We start from the raw sequence: 18,661 nt of genomic DNA on the forward strand, positions 1-18,661 counted from the left end.
GGGTGAGGGCTTTCTGGTGATGCCCTGTCGGCAGCGGGCATGGCGCCTCCCGCACGCTACTGCGTCCCTGGTGAGTGCGGCCCGGGGCGGTGCGGGGCTCCTGGGGCTGCTACTGCCCGGAAAGGGGACGCGGTGGCCTAGGAGAGGAGTAGGGGACGAAGCAGTACGGGGGAGTTTGTCCCGGGAATGCCCCGCAGTAGGTCGGCTGGGAGCGAGCGCTGTGTACGGGGCGGTCCGGGGCCGGGTCTCCGGCAGCCCCTGAGCCCCTGTGTCGCAGGTGAGCGGCTGTGCAGCACGGAGGAGGCCACGGCTGGCAGCGGCACCTACACTCGTCATGGCTTCATCTTCTCCTCGCTGGCGGGCTGTCTGGAGAGAAAGAATGAGGACAACGAGGTGGGCGCGGCCGCGGCACGGCTGCTCCTCCCCAGGGCTCAGTGCTGTGCGCCCAGGCTGCACAGCCTCCCTGGAGACTGGGCTGCCACGGGGAATCGGACTCCGATGGGGCTCGGCTGGTGATCCTGTGCACGAGCTGTGCCCTGCGCTGACCCTCGTGTCTTGCCCTGCAGCTGCCCGTGGTGTCGGTGGTGAGAGACAGCGAGTCCCAGCTCCTGCCCAACGTGGGGGCTGTGGTGACATGCAAGGTGGGGCACTGGAGCGCTGCATTGACAAACTGCATGGGCCTCGACTCTGTCTCCTACTGAACTTTGTTCCTGCACACGGGTAGGGTGGGGTGAGGAGTCCCTGAGCTTCTTAGTCCCCTCTGTACAACACCCACCAGGGCAGGGGCAGCCCAGGGGCTCCCTTGAGTCTCTCACTCACAAAGAGAGTATTGGCATGAGGGACACCTGCCCTGAGACTGAGGTGGGCTTGAGGGGACAATTTTCTTTGCTCTCCTTCCATAACTCTTTCTGGGGCAGGGAGCATGCAGGTCAGTGCCTCAAGCAGCTTGTAGAAAGGATGACACAGACCAGGGATTAGTTTTCTTATGTTCCTGGTGGTGGGAGAGGGACTGGGATCACTGCAGGTCTCAGCCTTATTCTGGTGCCTCGAATTGCACAAGTATAATCTTCCTCACCTGGCTTGCTGCCAGGTGTCCCACCATTGCTTGGTCACAAGGTGGAGGAGGCCAAGTGAGACCTGAGCTCCCCGTGCAGCCCTGCCTGCTCCTTGCCCTTTCCCTGCCTGGACCACTGAGTCCCCTTTTCCTACATGCAGGTCTGCAGTATTAACTCTCGCTTTGCCAAGATCCACATCCTGTATGTTGGCTCCACGCCGCTGAAATCCACCTTCCGAGGCACCATACGGTAGGGAAAAGGTTAGGATCCCCTCCCTTCACGGGGAGGAAGGCTGTGGTGGGCAGTGCAGCTGGCTGCCCTGAGCTGGAGCTCTGCCCTGAGCACTGGGCTGGTGTCCAGCAGGTCCTGCTGAGCGCCCAGGGAGGCTGGGACAGCTTCTGCCACAGGCTGTTGAGTTGTCTGTGCTTATTGGCACTCAGATCCCTCCATCTCCTTTTTTAGGAAAGAAGATATCCGAGCCACAGAGAAGGATAAGGTCAGTGAGCCACTGCCAGGAACTGTTCTATACACGTTGCTCCCTAGTTTCTGCTTGTGGGGCACTGTCCCCCCACTGACAGCAGCCTGGCACTGTGTGGCATTGCCTGCTCTCTCCTGTGCAGGTAGAAGTGTACAAGAGCTTCCGCCCCAGTGACATCGTCCTGGCCAAAGTTGTATCCTTCCCCCTCAGGGACAGTGGGGTGGCTCAGGCTCCCTTGTGGAAGTCTTTCCCTTAACCTCTGTCCAACCAGATCTCCCTGGGGGACGCACAGTCCAACTACCTGCTGAGCACAGCAGAGAACGAGCTGGGCGTGGTGGTGGCACGCAGTGAGGCAGGTAGGGGCAGCACAGGGACAGAGACGGGCTGAAACAGTGCTGCCTCATCCCTGCCTTAGGGGCAGCTGATGCAGCTGCCTCCCTCTCCACATGGAGGAGTGCAAGCTTGGGAAGGAGCAGCCCTGACATGTTGTGTCCCCAGGGGTGCAGATGGTGCCCATCAGCTGGTGCGAGATGCAGTGCCCACGGACACACACCAAGGAGTTCCGTAAGGTGGCCCGGGTGCAGCCCCAGTTCCTGCAGACCTAACACCTGAGGGGGCAGAGGGCTGCAGCACTGGGGCCTGTGGAGCCAGAGCAGTCCCTGGGTTCCCACCCTCTTCACAGGTTCAGCCAGGCCTCCACTGGCAAGGAGAGGTTTGCTACTTGCATAATAAATTTTTTTTGAGAGCTTCGTGCTTTGTTCTTTACAGTCAGTGAGGGAGCCAGATATCTACGGCAGTCTGATCTGGCTCCTGCAGCACGGCAGGTGAAGGAACAGCTTCCACAGCACCAGGGGCAGAAGGAAGCACATTTTCAGTGCTGGTGAAGGGGAGTGATGGAGTGACACAAACCACACAGAGCGCTGGGCTACACTGGAGTCAAGCCTGGAGCAGAGCCTGTCTCAGCACACCACTAACCAGTGTGGGCGGTGGCTGAGAGCAGCCTGGGGCCATATCTCCTCAGGCCACACTTGCAGGCCTTGCTCTTTGGGACGAGGGTGTGGCACACACAGCCCAAAAACCAGAGCATGGCAGGGTATCACCCTCTCGGGCAGAGATTGCAGAGCTGAGCTTTGCTCTTTGAGCCTGGCACAGCTTCTGCATGCTCATGTGCGTGCCCAGCAGTGACTGCTGCATGTGCACGTGCTGGCAGCATGGAGCCCACATGGCCCAGAGACACGTGGACACTTCCTTATTGCGCATTACTCCTTTATTGAACTGGAACAAGACAGCTGCTATGGTTGGACAGTTACACCGACCCTGTGCAAGCCCAGGCTCACGACACCGGCAGGGGGGAGGCCACAGTGACAGGCCACGTACACACATGAGGGATGGGACACAACAGCACCTGCTTCACCAGCAGGCTGAGCATGGGAATCAGCTGGGGGACGCATGGTGCAGACACACACCTCCAGGCAACAGGCTCCCTCCCTCACCCTTGTCTGAAGGCAGTATAGTTAAAGCAGGGGCTGGCAGAGCTGGGCCCAGAGTCGTGAGTACCACCCTGGGGTGCTGTACCACGTGCACCAGAACACAACCCTTCCAGTGGCATCCCAGTCACTGTGCCACGCACCCACGAGGGGATGGGGTACCCACCTTGGTCACTGCCGGCACTGCACTTGCCTCACTGCTCCAGGAGGACTAAATCAAGTGACAAAACTACAGTAAACAGGTGACGAGAGCTGCCAGGGATGCAAAGCAAAGGAGGAGCCTGGCATGGCAAGGGATTGCTTGGCCTGTCCCTCTGCAGACAGGGTCTGAGGGTTGGGATCACAGCATGGACAGGTGTGGGGTCACTGCCTGGCAGAGACAGGGCTCCCTTTCACACCAGACCTCCGTGTCCAGCCCTCGCCCCGGAGCCCCCAGGCTATCTGCAGAGGGGAGCCTGCTCTGAGGGAATGGGCCTAACCGTGGGGAGCACCTCCAGCTCCACAGCTCTGAGTTCCTACAACTGTGGGGGTGTGAACAGAGGGGTGGGGGATGGCAGGGGGCTCTACTACGTGGTGCTCTGCTGCCTGCCCTCACTTCTTGGCCTTGCCCTGAGCAGCAACGGCCTCCATGGCCTTGCGCACGGTCTCCTCATCCCCCAGGAACTGCATGGGCTTGACAGGTTTCAGGTTCTTGTCCAGCTCGTAGACAATGGGGATGCCAGTGGGTAGGTTCAGCTCCATGATGGCCTCTTCTGACATGCCTGCAAACACAGCAGTGCTGTCACTCTTGCACCTTCCCACAGTGGCAGCTGGGGAAGGAGGGGTCCCTGGGATGTCCCTGCAGGGGTGACCTACCTTCCAGGTGCTTGACAATCCCACGCAGGCTATTGCCGTGAGCAGCAATGAGGACTCGTTTGCCCTCCTTGATCTGTGGGACGATCTCCTCGTTCCAGAAAGGCAGAGCACGGGCAATGGTGTCCTTCAAGCTCTCGCACGTTGGCAGCTGGTCCTCTGTCAGGTCAGCATAGCGGCGATCCTGGGAGAACAACCGTGCTCACACAGCAGCCCAGTGCCCCCCATCCAGTGTGGGAAGAAGGTGGCAAGATTTTATCTCTCCCCCAGATTCTCTACCTGAGGACTCACTACATGTAAGCAAAGCCAGGCTTGGAAGCACGAAAGTGCCTTTGAGGTTTGGAGCTGCAATGAGCCACAGTCAGGGCCATGAGCCCTCCTGGGATAAGTCATACATTGCCTATCTGGGCAAAGAAATCAGATCAAACATTCATCAATGGGTCGTGGCACTAATGATTAACAGAGATATTGTGCCCTCTTCTTTGGATCTGTCTGTAGAATGCCCAGGGGTTCAACTCCACAGGGAGGACGCAGGATAAACTCAGCCTAAAGTCTATGAGCACCATGCACAACAGCCCCAGATAACGCAACAGAGACACAGGAGACCTTACACAGGAACCAAGGCCATGCTGTAGGTAACTTTTAAGAGACCCTTAGCGAGGAAGTCAAAGAGCAACGGGGTCTTACCTTTGCAATAGTGCTGTAGAAGGGGTGGTCAGACTGCATGGGAGGTGGAGGGATGTCATAGGAGCGTCTCCAGATCTTGACCTGCGCCTCACCGTGCTTCGCTGCTGTCTCAGCCTTGTTCAAACCCGTGAGAGCCCCATAATGCCTCTCATTTAGGCGCCAGGTCCGGATAACGGGTAACCACATCTGATCAATGGCATCCAGGACGGTCCAGAGAGTACGGATCGCCCGTTTTTGTACCGAGGTGAAGCAGATGTCGAACTCATAGCCGGCATCTAGAAAATACGGGGAAAGGGGGAGGCGGGGGAAGACCAGGAAGGTGAGTGGCCGGCCTTATGCAATCGGTGAAAAGGGCAAGGGCGGCGGCCTCACCGCACCGGTACCGGTCGCGTCCTCGTCTTCACAGAAAGCGGCGGCGGCCAGGACGCGACCGGTACCGGATAACGAACACACTGCGGTACCTACGACTCACCCAGCAGCACTGAACCCCCGACCCGGCACTGGAGGCCCTCGCCCAGCATCGGAGAGCCCCAAACCAGCACCCGTTAGGCTCGACGTTGCCGCACTAGGCCGCATCCCGTTCCCGCGTTCCCCGCGACCCCCCTCTTGGCCGGCACCCCCTCCATGGTCCACCGGTACCTCGGAGGGCCTCGCCACCGCGCCGCGCCTCCTGCTGCCCGGCGGGGCTGAGGTCGGCGTCATACCACCCACTGAAGCGGTTCTCGAGGTTCCAGGCGCTCTCGCCGTGGCGGACGAGGACGAGCCGGTATGCGGCGGCCATGGCGGGTGGAGAGACCGGGGCGCGCTGCTACTCACGCCGCTGCCGCGCGCGATTAACGCCCCCGCTCGGCCCCGCCCCGCCCCGCGCGCCGCCCGTGGGAGGAGGGAGGCGCATGCGCTGAACGCGCGCCAGGCGGAGGCGCACGTACCACATGGCGCGGCCGCGAAGGGCGGTGCGACCTTCAGGGCGTGGCGTCACAGTGACGTCACGATACTCAGTAATACGTAACACGTGACTCCTCGGCCGGGGCTACGGGCTGGGTCTAGCGGTTTCACAGGGCCGCGGCTCGGGCACGGGGATGTTTGGTGGGCTCTTGCCGGTGGCTGCCCCTGGGCCCGTCGGGTCTCCCAACTCTGCCCCGACTGGGCACGACCCCCCCGACACCGCTTGTCGCCCGCTCGGCCGGCACGCGGTCTTCCCTGAGGGCCGCCCTGACTCAAGATGGCGGCTGGCGCCGGAAGCGGAAACAGGGCTGTGGGCGCGGCCGCACGTGGCGCCGGGTCCAGCATGGCGCGGAGCGGGAGGCTCCGCTCGGGAGCCGCGGCCAAGCTGAAGCGCTGGCGGAAAGGCCACAGCAGCGACTCCAACCCCGAGACCCGCCAGCATCGTCTGGCTGCCCGCAGCCGCTTCTGCAGCCGGCCGGCAGGTAAGGGCAGGGGCAGGCGGCTCCTCCTGTGCCCGGCTCTTCCAGGAGGGGTGCAGGGCCGCGGAGGGCTGCGGGGCGAACCCTGGGGTTCTCCGAGAGCTGGGGCTGGGGCAGGAGTGAGAGCGGAGCCGCTGACAGTTCCAAGGTAGGCGGAGGCAGCAAACCGGGGAGGAAACCTAGACCAAGGCGTAAGGAGTTAACCTCGTAGTGACAGCGGGCCTCAGAAGAGGAATGGGGCATCGCATGGTGCATCATATCTTTAAGTGTTGCTGTGGTGTCTGGTGTGATGAGGAACGTGACAAACTAACATTCAGCCGGCCATATGATGGGGAAGGTAAACCAAAAGTGTGCCAAAGGACTCTGAGAGCACTGGCTGCTCCTGGCCAAGGGAATATTTTTTATGCATACTATGCAGATGCCTGGCCAAGCAAATCTCATCTCAACATCTAATGCAGATACAGGCTGATGGCTGGGACTCACAGGGACATGCAGCATCTGTCCTGGCTGTCTGGTTGCTAGGGCTTCAGGTGGAAGATAAGTAGGGCAGAGTACAAGAAGCACCTCAGTGTTATTAAAGCCTTGGTACACCGGCATATATTTGAGTGGACATGATGCTGTCTTTCATCAGAGACGACTGGACTCTGCTCTGATTTCTTTGCACAGCAACAAGGAGCTCTTTACAGTTATTCTTGTGGTTTTGCCCACTGGGGCAAAGCAGCACCTGTGTTCCACGTGCTGGATATGAGCTCCAACCAAGCTAGTCTGGCTGGGAGGGGAGGGGAGCATGGGGGATTTCGGGGTGAATGGTAGAGCAGTGTGACTCCTCAGTTCTGACACATCTCTCACCCTGCAGAGAAAAGTAACCTGACAGTGGATGCAGTGAAGCTGCACAATGAGCTGCAGTCAGGGTCCCTGCGTCTGGAGCGGGCGGGTGACAGCGCCCAGCGTATGGAGGAGGGCAGTGCTGAGGAGGCTGCCACAGAGAAATCCTCTGGCACCTTTCTGAGCGGGCTGAGCGACTGCACCAACGTCACCTTCAGCAAGGTGCAGCGCTTCTGGGAATCCAACTCTGCTGCTCACAAAGAGGTACGGGCAGAGCAGGGCTGGGGAAGGGGGGTGTCTGGGGGGATGGCCCCTGGCTGTGAGGCTGAGAGGTGCTGACCTGCTGTGCTGGCTGCTCTCAGATCTGTGCCGTGCTGGCAGCTGTGACAGAAGTGATCCGCTCCCGAGGTGGCAAGGAGAGTGAGACAGAATACTTTGCTGCACTGGTGAGTGCTGGTTGTGTGGAAGGGGTGTGAGGGGAGCTGCTACTGGCAGCGTGGGTGGGCTCTAAGAAGGGATAGAGAAAGGTCTGTGCTTGTAGTCTGAGTGGCTTTGTTCAGCAGAGATGCTGTTGGGCTGCTCCTGGTTTCTTTTCCCCCTCCCCAGGGGTTGGGGAAGGGCTGGCCTGGTGTGACCCCCTGCACCCCATCCCTTAGCCATCCCTTCTGTTCCCAGATGACCACACTGGAGGCAGTGGAGTCCCCCGAGTCACTGTCTGCTGTCGCCTACCTGCTTAACATTGTCCTAAAGCGGTGAGTGGCTGGCAGAGAAGCAGAGACAGCTACCAGACCCCAGCATGGAAAAGGGATTGGTGCTGTCCTCCCTCCCCAGGCTGGGGAAGGAATCCAGCTGGGATGAGCTGGCGATGCAGTCCCCTTTGTGACTACTACCAGCTGTCTGCTCCTCACCCTACTGATATGTCCCTTTCTCCTGGCAGGGTCCCGAGCCCTGTTCTTATTAAAAAGTTCTCAGATGCCTCAAAAGCCTTCATGAGTATCGTGTCCTCACAGGCCTGCAGCAGCTCCACCTCTGCCTTGAGATGGGTGAGTAGCCAAGAGGCAGCCAGCCATGTCAGCTCTGCCCGGGGTCTGCTGAGTGCTGGGGTCAAGGCTGCTGCTGTAGGGTGGTGCTGGGTGCTCGGCCTGAGGCCCTTGCAGTGAAAGGACGATGTCTCTGTGGGGTGATGCTAATGTCCCTGCTGCTCCCTTGCCATAGGTCCTCTCTTGCCTGGCCACACTGCTACGCAAGCAAGACTTGGCAGCCTGGAGCTACCCTGTCACCCTGCAGGTCTATCACGGCTTGTTGAGCTTTTGTGTTCATACCAAGCCCAAGGTGAGAGCTCAGTGCTTCTGGCAGGAGATGATGCTGCTCTGGGGGGTTGTTTCTGGGGATGGCTGTACCCCTGGGTCTGTAGCTTCTGCTCACCTGGGCTCTTCTTCCCGCAGGTGCGGAAAGCAGCGCAGCATGGTGTGTGCTCTGTCCTGAGGGGCAGCGAGTTCATGTTTGGTGATGCAGCCCCTGAGCATCACCCTGCAGCACCCTCCACTGCCAAGTTCTGTGTGCAGGAGATTGAAAAAGCTGGAGGTGTGGGGCACTGGATTATGGAGTCTGTAGCTGCATGTGGGGGACTCTGCCACTGTGGGAGAATAAGGACTTGGAGGGAAGAGGAGAGATTGCAGCATGCTGGATTGCTGGGGAGGGTATGAGGTATCTTTGGGGCACCTTTGGTTTTTTTAAGCCTCCTCAGCCATTCTGGTGCTTTCCTGTTCCCAGAAGTTAGGGGAGTGTTCACCCTGTGTGTTCTGGAGTGTTCTGTGGGTCAGCCCCACTGCTATCATGGGGGCTTTGCCTTGGGCAGGGCTTTGCTGTGGTGTCCCACAGGCTCAGAGCTTACTCTGCTCCTGTAGGTGCCAAGGAGGCCACCACCACCCTGCATGTCCTTGCCCTGCTGCGGGACGTGCTGCCCTGCTTCCCTGCAGCTGTGGTGAAGACCTGCTGTGAGACCTTGCTCCGAGTCATGACCCTTAGCCATGTGGTGAGTGTTCCCACTCCAGGGATGACAAGGCCAGACCCTTTCCCCGTGGGCTACACTCTGAAAGGGATCAAATTCTCTCAGCTGTCAACTGGGAGTCTGGAAATGCAGGATGCAAATGGAAAAGAGCCCAGGACAGCTTGCTGTCCTGACTGCTGTGGAAGAGGGAGGCTATGCAGACCCAGCGTAGTTGCAGTAGTGCTGGGTTTTCCAGGGCAGAGCCTGCTTAGGGATAGGGGGGACTGGGTTCAAAGCAGAGCCCTCTCTCCTGACACCATGTCCTTTGCAGCTGGTGACAGCGTGTGCCATGCAAGCTTTCCACAGCCTCTTCAGCGCCCAGGCCAGTGTGGCCTGCCTGCCAGCTGAGCTCAATGCCCAGATCATCACTGTGAGTGTGGCCTACCAGTGTGGGGAGGGATAGAGCTGGCAGTTGCAGAGCACCCACCCACCCACCCAACCTTCTGCTTCTGCAGGCTCTCTATGACTATGTGCCCAGCACGAGTGACCTGCAGCCTCTGCTGACCTGGCTGTCCACCATGGAGAGGGCTCACATCAACCTGGGCAGGTGCAGATGGGGGCCATGGCTGGGCGAGAGGAGAGGTGCCTGCTTGGTCTCTAATCTGCCTTTCTTTCCTCTCCAGGCTGCAGAAGGACCTGTGCTGGGCTCACCTGCCCCGGCTCTTCACTGCTGCCATGAACTGCTTCCTCTCCCCACACTCCCAGGTGGTGTCAGCAGCAGCACAGACCCTGGAGGTACCACACTCAGACACCTCTCCCTGCTTGGATACCCTGGGCCTTGTGTGGGGCTCAGCCATGGGGCTTGGGGCTTGCCAGTGAGTGGTGTGCCCTTCTGTGCCTGTGAGGCTGGGGGTTCTGTGGTCCAACACCTGTCCCATTTTTCCTGTTTGCCCTTGCAGACCATCCTGAGTGAGTGTATTGCTCCCCACATGGAGGATGTGGGCACTGTGTCTGCATCTGCCCCAGCCCCTGCTGCCTATCTGTGCAAGATGTTCAGGTGAGGTGCAGTGATTTGGGAGGGGCTGCCTATGGGTCTTGCTGAGCTCTGGCCATTCCTCAATGGGGTCTAGCAGGCCTGGTGGGCACCCTGAATACTGCCAGTGTGACCATCTTCCTTCTTCTCCCCAGATCAGTGGAGGAAGGGCTGACATACCGTTTCCATGCAGCGTGGGATGAAGTTCTGCGAGTGTTGGAGGTCTTCTTTGAGACATGTGGGAAACAGTGCCATCCCATCATGAGGAAGGTGAGCCAGACTAAAAGGGCACAGCGTCATCCATAGAGGCTGGTGGGGTGACTGCACTGCTGTCTGGGCTGCATTGCCCCCTCCAGCTGGAGCAGGGCCACGATGTTTGCCCTGCTCTGTTGTCCACGTGTGGCCAGAGCATGCACAGCTCTGGGATGCTCGGCACAGGGACATGCAGGGCAGCTAGCATCCCTGGGTAGGCAGAGTGATATGTGCCAGCCCTGTGCACATGGCTGTTCTGTGACTGTCCTGCCACGTCCCCACAGTGTCTCCAGTCCCTGTGTGACCTGCGTCTCTCCCCACACTTTCCCTACACTGCTGAAGTGGACCAGGCAGTGGGGGCTGCTGTGAGCACCATGGGTCCCGAGGTGCTCCTGGAAGCTGTGCCCCTGGAGATCAATGGCAAGGAGTGAGTACAGTCATGGGATAGCAGCTTTGCAGCTGTTATGTTCCCGTTCATTCCCCATGCAGTGCTGCAGGTATGGCTGTTAAGCCTACCTGTGCCCAGCTTTTGGGCTGGGTCAAGGTGCCCTGTGCCCAGGAGCTGATGCTGGCAGTGCCCCACACCCTCCTGAGCCATGCCTTTCCTCTCCAGGGAGACGCTGGATTTCCCCCGCAGCTGGCTCCTGCCAGTGCTGCGGGACAACGTGCAGGGTGCACGCCTTGGCTTCTTCACCAGCTACTTCTTGCCTTTGGCGGCTGCCCTGAAAACTAGAGGTGAGGAGAGCAGCATATTAGGGGTCTCAGCAGTCCAGGGTGTTCTATGGGACCTCCCTTCTCTGCCCTGGGGTGGAACAAGGCTTTACAATGTCTTCTGCTCTGCTCATCTCTTTTTCTTCTGCAGCCCTAGAGTTTACCCAGGCTGGGAAGAGTGTGGAGGCCAAGATCTATGACACGCTGCAGTGGCAGGTGACAACCAGTGCCTGGGAGCCTTGCCATAGTGTACCCCTGGCACCAGGCTGGGGAGCAGTGACTGGGGCAAAGACTGTGGCCTCCCACCTTTTCCTTTGCCTTCCAGGTCTGGACTCTGCTTCCTGGCTTCTGCACGCATCCCACAGATGTGCTGGGGGCCTTCAAGGGGCTGGCCCGCACCCTGGGCATGGCCATCAGTGAGCGCCCCGATCTCCGCCCCACGGTGTGCCAGGCCTTGCGCACCCTCATCCACAAAGGCTGCGAGACAGGTTGGGGGAAACAGATCCTTGTGGGGGGTTCCTGCCACCTGTGGGAGGGGAAATGCTGATCTGTAGCCCCCTGTCATCCTTTCCCTAGATGCGGAGCGGGCAGAAGTGGGTCGCTTTGCCAAAAATTTCCTGCCCATCCTGTTCAACGTGTACAGCCAACCCGAGGAGGATGGGGGCACAAGTGCTCAGCGCCGCTCTGTGCTGGACACTGTCCGTGCTTACCTGACCATCACAGATCCTCAGGTGAGGGGCATCTGGAGCACTGGGGCAAGCTGTCCTGGCTCGGGCCAGAACCTCCCAGCTGGACTCAGTCTGATGGGGCTTTGGTGCAGGCCTAATTGATGAGGACAGGAAGAAAGGCTTTGACCAGAGAGCAGTCCTTCCTGCCCTCATGGGCAGGGAGACCTCTCCAACCCACAGTCTGGGATTTCCCAGTCTTGCAATCACATCTCACCCATCATGCACAAGCTCTTTGTGAATTTGTCCAGGTCTTTTTGGACTCTCTGGTGCTTCTGGTCTCCACAAAGTCCTTTAGCAAGTTGTTTGCCAGGTGGATTGTAAACTCTTGTAAAAGCACTCGCTTCAATCAGTTCTGATCCTGCTCTCTGTGCCTGCCCTGCAGATGGTGTGTGGATTCCTGGAGAAAGCCAGTGCAAAGCTGACCAGTCCTGAGAGCTCTGAGTTTGCCAGGTAACACCTGGGACCTGATGCTAATGGGTAAAACTCCTGGCATGCTCCTGGTGAGCAGCACTAGGGCATTGTCCTGTGTGGGCTTTGCCACCATTGTGCACTTGATGTGACCTGCAGCTGGTGTCCCAGCTTGGTTGGGATGTGATGCCACAGATAACAGCTGCAGCTGTGTGTCCTTCTCTGCTGCAGACTCTCCATCCTGGACCTGGTAGTGGCAATGGCACCCTATGCTGATGAGCAGTCCCTGGACTCCTTGTACCGTACCATCCAGCCTTCTCTCCAGGTGAGTTGATCCTCAGCCCTGAGAGGAGCTGGGGCTGCAGTAGGGCACCTTCTGCTTTCTGACAGCTTGAACCCACACTCTAGGGACTGAGCAGCTGTCTTAGGGGATAGGTCTCTGCTGGGTGGTCTGGGGTCCTGGTGTCTCTTCAGACACCATGGTGAGGGGCTGCCTTGACAGTGAGAGCATGCTGGCTATCCCTGCAGAGCAAAGAGCGCAGCATGCAGAAGAAGGCATACCGTGTGCTGGAGGAGGTGTGTGCTGCTCCCCACGCTCCCTGCCAGGCCTTCGTCCACTCCCACCTCCAGGAGCTGCAGGCAGCGCTGCTGGACTCACTCAAGAGCGCAGCATCCCCAGCCAAGAGGGTGAGAGCAAGGGCTGTGCTGGTGGTGATCAGCACTGCTGGAAGGGAAGGGATAGGGTGGGCGGCAGGGTAACCAGGTGTGTGTCGCTGGTGTACCAGTGCTGGTCTGTTTCTTTCCCCAGCCACGGCTGAAATGCCTGTTCCACATTGTGAAGCAGCTATCTGCAGAGCACGAGCCTTTTGTCACTGCCCTGGTCCCAGAGGTGAGCAGGGTTCCTGTGAGGAGCTGGCTGGTTCTGGCTGTGGTAGTGGCAGCAGTGGTGACATGCTGTGTTCCTCCAGGTCATCCTGTGCACCAAGGAGGTGTCAGTGGGGGCCCGCAAGAACGCCTTCATGCTGCTCGTGGAGATGGGCCATGCTTTCATCCGCTTTGGGCCCACCCCTGAAGGTGAGCTTCTGTTCTACTTGCTCAGCCCCACAGCCACTCTGGCCCCAGGGAGGTCAGACCCAGGCCGAGCATTCTGCTGCAATGGTCCAGGGATGCTGCTGGACACAGAGCGAGTCGGGCCCTGAGTCATCCCCCTCTTGCAGAGGCTATGCAGCGCTTCCTGCTCCTCATCTACGTGGGGCTCACTGGCTCAGTCACCATGATCAGCTGCACCGTGCTGGCACTGACCCGCCTGTTCTTCGAGTTCAAAGGTGAGCAGGAGGGCTGGGGGGATGAGGCAGAGCCCTTTGGTGAAGGTGGGTACTGGGAGGAAGCCATCTGTGACTGAGTCCCACCGTGGTTACAGATCACCTGGAGTTCAGTGTGGTGGAGCAGCTCCTGCAGAACATCTGCCTGTTGCTGGCCTCCCGCACACGGGATGTGGTCAAGGCAGCCCTGGGATTCCTGAAGGTCACACTGCTCCTGGTGGACACCAAGCTCCTGGCCAAGCATGTCCAGACAATGGTGAGATCATGCACAGGGTGCCTCGAGGAGGGTGGTGGGCAAAGCTGTGTCTGCCTTGGGCAGACAGGAGCATCTCCAGCTGCACTCTGCCTGGGAGCCAAGGAAACAACCTTGATCTCAGTGGCTGAGATGGCAATGAGGAGGCTTCTCTCCTGCATCCTGGCATAGACGTGCCAAAAAAGCCCCATGAACTAGCACTGCCAAGTATGGACACCTCCCCATGGCCTTACCTGGGGCAGGCATGGAGAGATGGCAGCAGGGTGGACAAGGTGGCCACGCAGATAAAGATTGGGAGGCTGGGTCCTCAAGGCAGGTGTACTTTGGTCTTGAGGGTTTCTGTCCTGACAGCTGGAGGCTGTGGGGAACCTTTCAGATGACATGAGGCGCCACTTCCGTATGAAGCTGCGAAACCTCTTCATCAAGTTCATCCGCAAGTTTGGGTAAGCCAGGGTGTCCTGGGGTGGTGAGGGAGCTCTCTGGGAAGCAGTGCAGGAGAAGGTGGGTGCTGACTGCTCTCTGTGTGTTTCCTCAGCTTTGAGCTGGTGAAGGGGCTGCTGCCAGCTGAGTACCATAAAGTGCTGGTGAACATCCGCAAGGCGGAGTCCCGGAGCCGCAAGCAGCGTGCCCTGAAGAAGGCAGCTGCAGATATGGATGAGGAGGAGGCACCAGCACCACAGCCCAGAGGAGACAGGTGAAGATGGGCTCAGGGTGAAGAAAGAGCAGCCCCCACAGGGGATTTGGCACTGCAACTGCTCAGCTGGTGCACCTAGAGATGCTGGAGACATCTCCAGGGCTGTTCTTCATTGTGGGGCAGGGTGCACCCCTGGGCTTAATCCATTTTCCATCATCCTTTCCACCTTTTGACCAGTATGGAGGAGATCCTGGCTGACTCAGAGGATGAGGAGGAGGAAGAGGAGGAACGGCATCGGAGCAAGGAGTGGAGGAAGCAAGCACGGCAGAAGGGCCAGGCATGGCTCAAGGAAGGGGAAGATGATGAGCCCCTCAATTTCCTGGACCCTAATGTGTCCCAGCGGGTGCTGGGTAAGGAGTGGAGCTTCAGATGGGGCTAGGGAGGGATGGATGGGGCAGGGGCTGCTGCAATGCACAGGGGCCTGGGGGTTGCTGCCCCCAGAATTGGATCCTTCTCTAGGCCCTGACCCATTTCATTGTGAGCAGCCACCAAGCCAGGCTCCAAGCGGTCCAGAGGAGTGAGCCATGATTTCCAGATGTCTGAGGACGGACGCCTGATCATCCATGAAGAGGAGGAGGAGCTGGATGATGATGAAGGCAAAGGTACTACCCAGGCTGACAGGGGCGACTCTAGACTTGCTCTGGGTCTCTGAATGGTTTTCATCCTGCCACCTGCACGTGGGATCTTGGGGGGATGTGGGTGAAAGTGGCAGGAGTTTGTATGGCTTTGTGTCACACCAAGTGGCTCTCTTCTGGGCCGCTGCCCAGGGGAAGCAGTCACCTACATCATCAGGAAGGTGCTGGTTCAGCAGAGGCACCCTGGTGCTGCCACTCCCTCCAGGGGCTAGCACAGTACCAGGGCTCTGCCATGCCCTCATCACACACTGACCTTCTTATCCTGTACCATAGGAGCAGATGAGGAGATGGCAGATGTGCTGCAAGATGTGGGGCTCCGCAGTGTGAGTATGGGGCTCGTGGTCCTGAGGAGATGCTGGGGGAACTCATCCTTGCCAAATCACTGCCTGTGCCATGGCAGCTGCAGCTCTGCCCAAGAGGCCAGTGGGGACACCAGGCAATTGCCAGCTGCTTGGAGGGGTGCAGGAAGTTATCTGGGATGGGGATGTGCTGTCTGGAAAGTCTCTTGGTGCCCATAGTGAGGAAGCAGGAGGTTGGGGGTCGATGGGAGGGCAGAACTGTAAGGCCAAGCCAGCTGCAGGGTTCCTGCTGTCTTTTTCTGCAGAAGAAAAGTCAGAAGCGTCGGTTCAGAGAGGAGCCAGACGATGAGGAAGCTGAGGGTGGAGCCTCTTCTCAGTATAGAGGTAAATCCTCTGCCTTTGCCCAGTCTGGGGATCCCCAGGGGGCCAGAAACGTGTGTTATCCCAGAGCACATGGCACATGATTGCATGCAGATGGTTCCTGAATTTCTCCATTGTGGGAGACTCCAGAATGCCTCTCTAGGCAATCTGTTCCCATGCACAGTTACTCACATAGCAAAGAACTTCCTGTGCATCAGTTTCTGCCATTGCCTCTTGTCCTATTACCCAACAGCAGTGAGCAGAGCCTGGTGCTATCCTCTTGACGCCCTCCATTCAGATACTTACAGACATCGATGAGGTCCCCTTTTAGGTGCCTCTTTTCTGGTCTGAACAGGCCCAGCTCTCAGCTTTTTCCTCATAAGAGAGATGCTCCAGTCCCTTAATGCTTCAGTGGACCATGAGCTCCATGTGTCTCTTATACTGATGAGCCCAGAACTGGACACAGCATTCCAAGTGCATCCTCACTTGGGCTGAGTTAGAGGGGCAGGACCTGCTGGCAAAGCTCTTCCTAATGCACCCCAGGACACCATTTGGCCTTCTTGGCCACAAGGACACTGCTGGCTCTTGAACAACTTGTTTTCTACCAAGGATCCCCATGTCCTTCTCTGCAGAGCTGATTTCCAGCAGGTTGGCCCCCAGTCTGAACTGGTGCTTGGGGTTATTTCTCCCCAGGTGCATTTGCCTTCATTAATTTCAGACAGTTCTCTACACGTTTCTCCTGAGATTTTACTTGTGGGAAATTGCCACCCCTCTGCTGTCCTGACACCAAGAGCTGGAGACAAAAACAGGAACAGTTACCACAGGCTAGAACTGGGCAGGGGGAGGCCCAAGACCTCCTTCCAACGTACATTCTCTTTTCCAGCTGGAGGCTCTGGGATCCATCGGCCACTGAACAAGAAGCCAGCCTTCGGTGCAGAGTATAGATCCAAGGTGAGGGAGCCATGGGGTCGCAGGGTTTGTCTGTGGGGATGCTTGGACTTTGCTGGGGCACGAAGCACCATTTTTGTTGGGAGTCTGGTCCTGTAGCACCAAGGTTGGATGGGATCTCTGCTCCAAGAGGAGTTACCAAATGCTCAGTATCTCTGAACACTGCCAGCCCATTTCAAAGTTCCTGTCCTATCCTTGCTCAAAGCAGGTGTCTGTAGCATCATGTTGGTGGGAAATCAGCTCCCAGGGCAGTGTGCTGAGCTGGAACCCCACTGCAACACAGTCTTTGGGATAGTTAGGTGGCAGAGTTGCACTGGAATGGGTTGCATGCGTCTTCCCTGGTGCTGCATCTTCTCTCATGTCACTGTCTCCCACAGAAAGGTAAAGGTGACGTGAAGAAGAAGGGCCAACTCGACCCCTATGCCTACATCCCCCTGAACAGAGCTAAACTCAACAGAAGGTGAGGCTAACCAGGAAGGGCACAGGAGTGGGAACGGTTTTGATCCTGCATTTTGTTATGGGTTTTTGGTGGGTTTGGGAGCCCCCTGTCATCTGCTGTGCCACTCCTTGCAGAGTCTGGAGCAGCATCCCCATGGGTTAGGTGTGCCCAGTGCCTGCTCCAAACCAGCTTCCTGCTCCTTGCTCCCTGCAGGAAGCGGGCGAAAATGCAGGGCCAGTTCAAGGGCCTGATGAAGGGAGCCCAGCGCGGGGCCAAGGCCGGCTGCAGGAACCGTCTGAAGTCCCAGCGCTCCTGAGGACACTCCAGTGTTCCCCCTGCCCAAGGACACAGCATCCTGTTAGTGGAACAGCTGGGAGTCCTCTTGAAGGTGACCTCCATTTGTTTGAGACTCCCTGGAAAGCCACTTGGGTGTATTATGGACTAATGGCCCTTCTGTGCCTGGTACAGGCATGGGTGTGTGTGTGTGAGAGCAAGGAATATGTAAAGAATCCTCTACATAGATAAATATCCTCTGTTCTTACCCGGCCCAGATTCCTCCTCTCTCCTTCCCTTCAGATCTTGCATAACTGTGCTGTGCCTTTGTCCATGTGCAGCGGGCCCTGCTGCCGCTGCAGGGCTGCATCCTGCAGGGCTCACAGCAGCATCAGCCTGGACACGGGGCCAGAGCTCTCTCTCCCACATTGGGCTTGCCTGGAGGCTGCCGGGAGCAGCACTGTGGCACAGAGCAGTGGGGCACATGTGCAATAGGGCTGAGATGTGGAGCTGGCCATAGAACAAAGCCAGAGAGGCTGAAGTCCTTACAATCAGCTTTCTTTACCAAACTCCTTGGCAGGCTCTTCTGCCCAAAACCGTGGCCAGGGGATCTGTGCCATGCAGAAAGTGACTGCCATTTGACCACTGGACACTTTTCCCATATCAGCCATGCCTGACGGTGGGGGAGGAACAGTTTGCTGCAAATTTCTTCAAACTGGCTGGAAGACTGCTACAGCAAAGCTCTGTGCCTTGCCATTTCTCTTACTTTTGAGAGCCAAGAGAAGCCCTTTGCTCTGGCCACTTCCTGCCAGACCTGAGTAGCATGAGTAATCCTGAACCTTTTTAGCTGCTCAGCCCTGTCACATTGGCCTGAGCATCAGGTTTTGCCCAGCTATTTCTATGCTGAGTGCAAGAGATGGTGTTTGGCCAAAGTGTGCTGCAGAGAGCAGTGCTGAGGGTAGTGGGTACAGATCCCATTGCTCACACTGCTAAGAACAAGTGTTGGTGAATGTAGCTGGCTTTCCCTTCCTCTTTCCTATTAAAAAGCCTTCAGCCCTTTGTAATTTCCTTTTGTGGCAGCTTAGAAGCGTTGCAATTCCAGCATGTCAGTTCTGTAATAAGCTAAAGGGATTGTGATTGTTCAGCCTCTTACTGCAGGCTTCTTTCTGGAGGCTGCAAATCCAGTTTTGTGGTTTTCTTATGCTTGTTTGGGTTTTTTTCCCCCAAGATCCTTTTAAAAGCCTGGGATAGAGGAGGAGCTCTTGTACTGATACTGGTCCTGCCTTGTCAGGAATGCTGTTCCCTTTGTGCTTTCCCACCCAGGGCTCTCAGTGGGACCCTTGAGCCCCATGACCAAGTTGAAGTGCTGCTGCTTGTCCTGCCAGAAGGAAGCTCACAGCCTGGCCTACAGGACAGGCTTCTCCAGCAGCACCTTGTGACCAGGAGCTACACCATCTTCCTCTGCTGCCTGCAGCGTGGGCCTGATGCCCTCCCCTCCCCTGAGAGCA

The 18,661-nt window shown here is 58.0% G+C and overlaps 3 protein-coding genes across 5 annotated transcripts; 2 read left to right on the forward strand and 1 right to left on the reverse strand.

Moving 5' to 3' along the window:
- Window positions 1–27: 27 nt before the first annotated feature.
- Window positions 28–2,278, forward strand: EXOSC1 (exosome component 1). 2 transcript variants are annotated; one of them, XM_066554674.1, is made up of 8 exons: window positions 28–70; window positions 278–393; window positions 567–641; window positions 1,216–1,304; window positions 1,518–1,551; window positions 1,676–1,726; window positions 1,805–1,889; window positions 2,032–2,278. In XM_066554674.1, exons 1-8 carry the CDS (start codon window positions 40–42, stop codon window positions 2,136–2,138), a joined length of 588 nt encoding a protein of 195 aa, XP_066410771.1. In that variant the 5' UTR covers window positions 28–39; the 3' UTR covers window positions 2,139–2,278. The 2 variants fall into 2 exon arrangements, with proteins under 2 accessions (XP_066410771.1, XP_066410770.1); XM_066554673.1 differs by lacking the exon at window positions 28–70 and having other exon boundaries at window positions 79–393.
- A 504-nt stretch (window positions 2,279–2,782) lies between these two features.
- Window positions 2,783–5,411, reverse strand: PGAM1 (phosphoglycerate mutase 1). The gene is made up of 4 exons (XM_066554933.1): window positions 5,199–5,411; window positions 4,560–4,834; window positions 3,876–4,056; window positions 2,783–3,781 (listed from the first exon to the last, which is right to left on the reverse strand). Exons 1-4 carry the CDS (start codon window positions 5,338–5,340, stop codon window positions 3,612–3,614), a joined length of 768 nt encoding a protein of 255 aa, XP_066411030.1. The 5' UTR covers window positions 5,341–5,411; the 3' UTR covers window positions 2,783–3,611.
- A 398-nt stretch (window positions 5,412–5,809) lies between these two features.
- RRP12 (ribosomal RNA processing 12 homolog) lies at window positions 5,810–17,426 on the forward strand. 2 transcript variants are annotated; one of them, XM_066554934.1, is made up of 34 exons: window positions 5,833–5,986; window positions 6,840–7,072; window positions 7,171–7,254; window positions 7,484–7,560; window positions 7,746–7,851; window positions 8,024–8,140; window positions 8,254–8,392; window positions 8,716–8,843; window positions 9,130–9,228; window positions 9,314–9,405; window positions 9,482–9,593; window positions 9,758–9,855; window positions 9,987–10,101; window positions 10,368–10,510; window positions 10,697–10,818; window positions 10,946–11,010; window positions 11,120–11,282; window positions 11,371–11,525; window positions 11,905–11,972; window positions 12,162–12,255; window positions 12,459–12,617; window positions 12,739–12,819; window positions 12,899–13,004; window positions 13,148–13,255; window positions 13,351–13,508; window positions 13,857–13,948; window positions 14,041–14,199; window positions 14,377–14,549; window positions 14,685–14,801; window positions 15,108–15,157; window positions 15,439–15,517; window positions 16,377–16,444; window positions 16,819–16,901; window positions 17,094–17,426. In XM_066554934.1, exons 1-34 carry the CDS (start codon window positions 5,848–5,850, stop codon window positions 17,194–17,196), a joined length of 3,885 nt encoding a protein of 1,294 aa, XP_066411031.1. In that variant the 5' UTR covers window positions 5,833–5,847; the 3' UTR covers window positions 17,197–17,426. The 2 variants fall into 2 exon arrangements, 1 of the variants encoding a protein (XP_066411031.1); XR_010784024.1 differs by lacking the exons at window positions 15,439–15,517; window positions 16,377–16,444; window positions 16,819–16,901; window positions 17,094–17,426 and having other exon boundaries at window positions 5,810–5,986; window positions 14,659–14,801.
- Window positions 17,427–18,661: the final 1,235 nt, after the last annotated feature.

The sequence above is a fragment of the Molothrus aeneus genome, chromosome 8, assembly GCF_037042795.1.
Source record: "Molothrus aeneus isolate 106 chromosome 8, BPBGC_Maene_1.0, whole genome shotgun sequence".
Taxonomy (NCBI): Eukaryota; Metazoa; Chordata; class Aves; order Passeriformes; family Icteridae; genus Molothrus; species Molothrus aeneus.

Bases quoted from the DNA above. Each gene is read 5' to 3' on its own strand.
- EXOSC1 (XM_066554673.1), top strand. From the start codon at position 187: ATGCCCCGCAGTAGGTCGGCTGGGAGCGAGCGCTGTGTACGGGGCGGT. The intron at 642-1,215 runs GTGGGGCACTGG...TCCTACATGCAG, and splicing joins GGGCTGTGGTGACATGCAAG to GTCTGCAGTATTAACTCTCG. The intron at 1,552-1,675 runs GTCAGTGAGCCA...TCTCCTGTGCAG, and splicing joins GAGCCACAGAGAAGGATAAG to GTAGAAGTGTACAAGAGCTT.
- PGAM1 (XM_066554933.1), bottom strand. From the start codon at position 5,340: ATGGCCGCCGCATACCGGCTCGTCCTCGTCCGCCACGGCGAGAGCGCC. The intron at 4,057-4,559 runs GTAAGACCCCGT...TTGTTCTCCCAG, and splicing joins TCTACAGCACTATTGCAAAG to GATCGCCGCTATGCTGACCT. The intron at 3,782-3,875 runs GTAGGTCACCCC...CTGTGTTTGCAG, and splicing joins GATTGTCAAGCACCTGGAAG to GCATGTCAGAAGAGGCCATC.
- RRP12 (XM_066554934.1), top strand. From the start codon at position 5,848: ATGGCGCGGAGCGGGAGGCTCCGCTCGGGAGCCGCGGCCAAGCTGAAG. The intron at 8,141-8,253 runs GTGAGAGCTCAG...TTCTTCCCGCAG, and splicing joins GTGTTCATACCAAGCCCAAG to GTGCGGAAAGCAGCGCAGCA. The intron at 9,594-9,757 runs GTACCACACTCA...TTGCCCTTGCAG, and splicing joins CAGCAGCACAGACCCTGGAG to ACCATCCTGAGTGAGTGTAT.